Source organism: Octopus bimaculoides, chromosome 28, assembly GCF_046866305.1.
Source record: "Octopus bimaculoides isolate indiv1 chromosome 28, ASM4686630v1, whole genome shotgun sequence".
Lineage (NCBI taxonomy): Eukaryota > Metazoa > Mollusca > Cephalopoda > Octopoda > Octopodidae > Octopus > Octopus bimaculoides.
This window is the reverse complement of record NC_142955.1, coordinates 7812298-7819797: the sequence shown is the minus strand read 5'-3', so window position 1 is coordinate 7819797 and position 7500 is coordinate 7812298. Positions and strand designations below refer to the sequence as shown.

At 40.3% G+C, this 7500-nt stretch overlaps 2 protein-coding genes across 4 annotated transcripts in view; one reads left to right on the top strand and one right to left on the bottom strand.

Annotated features, from left to right (window-relative positions):
* The window catches only part of LOC106873345 (uncharacterized), a 263949-nt gene that overhangs the window by 23623 nt on the left and 232826 nt on the right, over positions 1–7500 (top strand). The gene's annotated exons all lie outside the window — the stretch shown is intronic.
* LOC106871232 (uncharacterized) overlaps positions 1–7500 on the bottom strand; it is a 22481-nt gene that overhangs the window by 10807 nt on the left and 4174 nt on the right. Inside the window, exon 1 of one of the 2 annotated variants that reach the window (XM_014917583.3) lies at positions 712–1106. The exons of the other annotated variant lie outside the window; for it this stretch is intronic. Within the exon in view, the coding sequence (XP_014773069.2) occupies positions 712–974 (263 nt within the window). The 5' untranslated portion in view covers positions 975–1106. Of the gene's footprint in view, positions 1–711; positions 1107–7500 lie in introns of those variants that run through there. 2 annotated transcript variants of the gene reach the window in all.

Sequence of the window (7500 nt, the reverse complement as noted above, 5' to 3'; positions counted from 1 at the left end):
TGCATTTTATTGCTATCGCTGTTCAGTTCCCAAGTGAAACCTGTTCCAGCAAAATGATCACCAAAGTGACTCCAGCCTTGACAATCCCGCCTGTCGAAAACTACATTATCTTACGCTCTGTCCTTCATGTCCTTATATAACACATTGAGTGCGCAATTTCAGAAAATTTCGACTGCTATTTCCAGCATACTGAGTGACCACGTAGAGGCCTCCTTCGTTACTTAATAACTTACCCGAAACTGCTCCCAATTGCTGTTTTCTCTTCTTTTACTCTCTCTATCATATTGTTTTTATGTTCGAACAAAAAGTTTGTATACTCTTTCGTCTAGGACTGACGGCCAGACATATAGAAGTTTTTACAAGTTTCAGGCTCCCGCATCCGCGAGGATCGGGTCCCGTCGAATAGATCTATGCACTAAATATATTACATTTGTTACTGTTCTGGTTTATTGAGCATATACGATCGTCTAAAACTACATCATTTAATGCGCCCTTTCGTAGAATGTGATTTGCGAAGAGTATTCTTTACTTTGCTGCTATTTCTAATAGGCTGAGTTGATTATGTAAAGGATCCCACTAACCGGTTTATTTGTTCCCCTTATTGACCCCCCACACCGCTTTACTTTTTTTCTTTTTTGTTCTCCATCGTATTGTATTTAAATTAAGTTTTTAAAAAGAAAAAGAAGAAAATATAAGAAGTCGTCTTCTTACCTGCAAATATCTTTACTTGAGAACGTTCTATTAATAACCAATGTATTCTGGGGGGGGGGGGGCAAGAATAAGAGGGGTTTCGTTCTTCGTGTAACGGAAAGTGCCGGAGACAGACGGAAAGGTATTGCGCTGTGTTGAGCTAGATTCACTGTAAGAAAATTTATGGTTCCATTTATGGTGCTTGTTCTTGCTTTGCTACTGCTGTTGGCGGCGGCGGCAGAGGCGGCAGTCATGGTGATGATAGTGGTGATGGTTGTCGTCATCGTGTTGCTGTCGGTGGTGAGGGGTAGTAGTGTTAATAAGTGTTGATGGTGGTAGTAGTGGTGATGGTGGTAGTAGTGGTAATGGTGGTGGCGGTGGAAAAGGTGGTGATGGTAGTTTTGGAGATAGAAGTGATGGGGGTAATATCAATGATTCTGCCAGTTCGCCGCCTTTCCGCCACAAATAATAATACCAATACTAACATCACCACCACCATCAATTCTACCATCAACACCAACGTTAGTGCGCCGGATAAAATGATAAGGAGCATTTCGTCCGTTTCTATGTACTGAGCTCAAATTCCACCCAAAGGTGGCCGTCCCATCATTATTGTTTAATTTCATTGTTCCATTCTATCATGTGTTAATTGTCTCCGCATGTGTGTATTGTCCCATCTGTGTTTAGCCCCTTGTGGGTAATAAAGAAATCGGTATTTCGCCCATCGCTACGTTCAGAGTTCAAATTCCACTGAGGTCGACTTTGCCTTTCATTCTTTTGGGCTGATAAGTACCAGCTGAACACTGGGGTCCATATGATCGACACATCCCTCCTCCAAATGGCTGCCCTTGTGGCAAAATTTGAAACCATTATTATTTGTGGTGGTAGTTTTGACGGTGGTAGTAGTGGTGTTTCTATCAGATCTAGCCACTCATATCGGTTCATACATGTATAAGAAAGTAGGGTGTGCTATGAAGGAGACTTGGTTACTATTTCTAGCATGTCAGATGACCGCTGTCGTTGCTGGTTGGGGAGGGGGCGATGCAAAGGGAGACGTCTATTGTTGAAGCTATATGTGTGAATAAATGATCCATGGTGGTCCTCTATCTTTCTCCCAACAACATCATCACATTTTTGACCCTCACCAGGCCATTGTAGGCCCTTCAAATTTTGATTATAAGTTATTGAAGCTAGATACCAACCCTACATTTTTCTCAACACCACCACCACTACCACCGCCCATCATTTTTATCTTTTCTTTCTTCAAGGCAGTGCCCAGCATGGCCTCAGTCAAATAACCGAAACAGCTAAAAGATAAATTCAGAAGGATGAAAGGTAAAGTTGACCTCTGGGATTTGAACTCAGAACATAAAGAGCAAGAAGAAAAGCCCTAAAGCATTTCTACTGACTCCCTAATGATTCTACGATTCCACTAAACTTGATTTCTAATGCCAACAATTTTGACTGAAACTTTGTTTTATCAATGACGGATGAAAAGCAAAGCTGACTTCAGCAGAATTTGAGCCCAAAATGTAAAGACCTGGAACAAATGCTGCAAAGCATTTTCCTATTGTTCTAATAAACTAATGCTTGTACCAGTCACTACGTTCAGGGTTTATATAAGCTAGTGGTTCTCATCTTGGTTCCATATGCTTCTTGGGGGTCCAAGGGGAAGAAACTCTAACCTTTCGATTAGACTGATCTGACAACGGAAAATACGATTTGTTTTTTTACAGTAAATATATATACATACAACCTTCGACAGAATTACAGTCATATATACGACTTGAAGAGATACGCATATCAGTACATAGACATATGTTTGTGTGCATATATATACACATATACACACGCGCAGACACGTTTACAAACTTACATACATAAATGCTCACATACATACATACATGCATGCATATATACATACATGCATACGCATGTACACTGCATACGTACATGCACACATACATACATACATACATACATACATGCTGTTCATACTGTCGGTAAACCCATTATCATACATGCTGAAGAAGTCTGAAGGGTATCTAATTGGAACACAGGCAAACAGACACACCAAAATTACGCACTGCTTTTTTGTCGATGATTTGAAATTGTATGCCAAGAACATGGATGATATGAAAAAAAGCCTCGACCTGGTCACAACATTTTCTGGTGATGTAGGACTAGAGTTTGGCCAAGATAAATGTTCCTATATGGTTGTGGAACGAGGAAGGGCTAAAAACCACCCTAACAACATCTCCATCAATGGCCTATCTGTTTCTCCAATATCTGATGAGGAATCCTACAGATACCTGGGAGTAGATGAAAACGTATCATATGAAGGTACCTGTAACAAGGAACGTGTTACTAAGGAATACAGAAATCGGGTTAGGAAAATATGGACCTCGGAACTCTGCATTCAATAAAGCAATAGCCCACAATGTGTTTGCAGTACCAGTATTCATACCGACATTCGGGATACTTGACTGGACAATTGATGAAATCCGAGCCCTTGATGTGAAGACCCGAAAAATACTAACGAGCACGAACAACTTTCACATCAATAGCGATGTAGACCGCCTATACCTAAAACGAAATAAAGGAGGGAGGGGCCTAACATCAATTCAGACTGCCTTTGAATGCCGTGTCATATCTCTTCGACATCTTCTCATAACCACCAAGTGTCGAAGTGCACCCCTTGATGAAGTCTGCAGACATGAGGTAAATACCATCATGAGATTGGGAAGGCAACTACTTGACAAGCATTTCCTATTCGACAACCCTGAACTCTTACCCAAAGAAATTGCAAGACTCTACCGTAACATAACATCAGAGGAGAGGATGAATGCATTCCAGCAGAAGACCATGCATGGATACGTTAACAGAAAGCTCCAGGGTGATAACAACATTGACAACCAGAGCAGTCTATCGTGGACAAACAATCGGGTCACCAACTCTCACTTTGAAGGGTATGCCTTTGCTATTCAAGAACAAGAAATAGCAACCAAATTCCTAATAAACAAACGGGACAGAGAGGCGGGCAAAGCGCCACAATGTAATAATCGATGCAGACTCTGTGGAATCAGTATCGAAGATATCACCCACATCATTAGCAGCTGTCCAAAAATGTCATCACGGTATTACCTACTTATGAGACATGATGTTGTGGCCAAGACACGGTACAATGAAATCCGCCGACAGGATAACCCCGGGGCTAAGGAGATGAAAACCCATAATGAGGTAGAGGCCATTACCACTCACAATATGAAAGAGTATTGGTGGAATGTCCCAATAAAAACCTCAATAAAGTGCAGACATAATAGACCGGATATAGTAATCTGGGACAGAGAAGAGAAACTCTGTTCAGTAGTAGAAATCAGCTGTCCTGCGGATGTCAACATCCCACTAAAGATTAGAGAAAAAGAGAACAACTACGCCGAGCTACTGAGAAATTTACAGATACTCCACCCAGACTACAAGTTCAGATTCATACCCGTGATTGTTGGGGCATTGGGATATGTAACGAACTGCCTCAACAAAAACCTGGAAAAATTAGGATTCTCAAAACCTGAAAGAAAAAGGCTGATTAGAAGACTACAGATTCAAGCCATCAATGGAACTGTAAAGATATGTAAAACTTTCCAAAAATTTAGCACATAAATACATATGCATGCATCTAGACATAAAAACGCATCCATAAAACAAACATACAAATCTGCGCATACACTAACACCAAATACTGCACACACACACATATGCACAAATACCTAGATGATGTTGATAAAAGTTCCAATGAAGGAGCCTTGAATCTATGTTAGAGTCCGGCTCTTTCTCTATGGATAAGAAATACAGAAATGAAACTGATTGATAACATACATATACTCTTTTACTTGTTTCAGTCATTTGACTGTGTCCATGCTGGAGCACCGCCTTTAGTCGAGCAAATCGACCCCAGGACTTATTCTTTGTAAGCCTAGTACTTATTCTATCGGTCTCTTTTGCTGAACCGCTAAGTTACGGGGACGTAAACACACAAGCATCGGTTGTCAAACGATGTGGGGGGGGGGGGGAACAAACACAGACTCACATACATATCCACACACATACATATGTATATATATATACATATATACAACGGGCTTCTTTCAGTTTCCGTCTACCAAATCCACTCACAAGGCTTTGGTTGGCCCGAAGCTATAGTAAAAGACGCTCGCCTAAGGTGCCATGCAGTGGGACTGAACCCGGAACCATGCAATTCGTAAGCAAGCTACTTAACACACAGCCACTCCTATATATCATGAACTTCGTAACCTCCGTATGAAATGGTTTTTCCTTAGGTTTTTTTTTTCAAGTGCATTCAATGTTACCTCGCCTCCAAAGATTTGGCTACTATTTTTACCACACCCTGCTACTACGTAACAGCTATTTGCGATAAAGGCTCCGACATACCTGTTATGTGGTAGTAGGGCGTGCAAGAAATAGCAGCCAAACCTTACCTTTTCTGGGGGAAAAGAGCTGTTTACGCGTGATTTCGATGTCACATTCGTTGAAAGCATGCGAAATAACCTGGAAAGAAAAAAAAACCACGAAACAAAACTCCGTTGCTGGGAAACTGAGTTTCCCGATAACCCAACGGGTCCCGGGTAGTCTAGCATATACATAGGTGTGTGATAAGAAACTTGTTGCCCAACCACATGGTTCAGTTCAGTCTCACTACATGGCATCCTGGGCAAGTGTCTTCTACTATAGACTCATGCCAAGCAAAGTTTTGACAGTGGATTTGGTAGGTGGCAACTGAAAGAAGCAGTAAACAAATGAAATAAGCCAATAAATACGAAAATAGATATATACATAGAAATAAATGAATAAGAACAGATGAGTGTACAAATACTAAACTCTTACAACTGTTTCTACCATTAAGTTATCCTCATCACGTCAATGATATACAGGGATGAACAAACATTGGAGAGGGATTGGACAATGGTTGAGCCCCAAGGCTTCGTCAGAGAGACCAAATGTTAGGAAACTAGCATGTGGGAAAGTAAGTTAAAATAATGAAGTAAAATAAGAATAAAAATAACGTAATAGAAATGGTAAGGAATGGGAAGAACTTCATTTTAAGGAGCTATTATAATCCATGGTATTACATTTTATGGTAAATAAAGTTACTTTCAGGAGAAATTTTCGCAGGTTGTGGTTTACATCATGTTTCCATTATACTGGGGGAAATAGTGAGGGTAAGATGTTGTGTAATGAGTCTAATGGTGTGATCCATGTCACAGGGGTCAGAGGCTAACTGCTATTTAATAGATATGGCGTTATAAAGGAGTTGGCAGAAATAACTTAAACTGAACCTGTTTGAGGAAGTTTAATACATAAGTATATCAATGAAAGGAAAGTTAGGTAAAACTTTAGTGTGATTTTATTATTTGTTACTTACTAACAGAAACCTAATCCCAATACCCCAATGACTTTGACCTCACCCTACTACACATTGTTGTTATTGTCATTCTACCCTGTCAGTTTACCTTTAAGGCACTTTTTTTTACGCTAGGTGCTCAGAGTTTAAATCTCATCAAATTCAATTTTGCCTTTCATCATTTAAAAGTCAATAAAAAAGAAATTACCTATCCAGGCCAATGCATTGGATGAACCGTAAGATTTTCACATCGGATGCTTTGCAGTATCTGTTCTGAATATTTGTATTATGAGTTCAAATCTTACTGTGGCTAACTGAGGTGGTAGACTTAAGTGTTACACTATTTACCACAACCACCCAGTACCCTGGATACCTTTAGCTGAGTTCACTTTGTCACAACTTTGTAATAGATCTCTGGTTTCTTCCACTTATCACAGAAATCTTCTGAAGGGTCAGAGGGACTGCTTTCATCCTGATTGTGGAGGGAGGGAGAAAGGGAGTGAGGGATATGCATGTATGTATATATATATATATATATATATATGTAAGATTTTCAGAATCCAAAAGAAGCAAATATTTAAATGGTAAAAGCATCAAAGTAGAGTCAGGGATAGTGCACCTCTTTTCTACTCTAGGCACAAGGCCTGAAATTTTGGGGGAGGGGACCAGTCGATTATATCGACTCCAGTACGCAACTGGTACATAATTTATCGACCTCAAAAGGATGGAAGGCAAAGTCGACCTCGGCAGAATTTGAACTCAGAACGTAAAAACTGATGAAATACTGCTAAGTATTTTGCCTGGCATGCTAACATTTCTGCCAGCTCGCCGCCTTAAGAGATAGTGCACCTCTGTACCAACAATGTGTACTGACATATTTGTAGTTACTAAAGTAAATATGGATTTGTCAGTAAAGCATACATCCACAAGTACTGACTGAATAGTCACACAGGGGTACACTCACTACATGCATTCCACAGTCACTACAGACTCCAAATCCAAATGCATGGAAGGTTCTGAGTTAATTCAAGTATAAACAAAAACACAGGTGGTTTGTAGTTCACTGCAGCTGTTTCGGACATGTTATTTACTGATGAACAAAAGTGTTAAATCTTCACGTGCATAAAAAGAAAATTTAACAAAGCTTCTCATGAAATAAAACATAGTAAAAGCTGACTTAACCAACTTGGTTACAATGCATCAGTCCTCTCCATTTTCTATGGAGCAGAAACATGCCCCTCGCCCACACATGAAGACCCTGGCAAAGAAGGTCAATGGCTTTGATAGCAGAGCCCTGAGAGCCATCGAGGACATCAGATAGTATCATCACGTTTCCAGTGAAGAGCTGTATGCATGCACGCAGCCTCCCACCTCTTAGCTATCTACAGCAG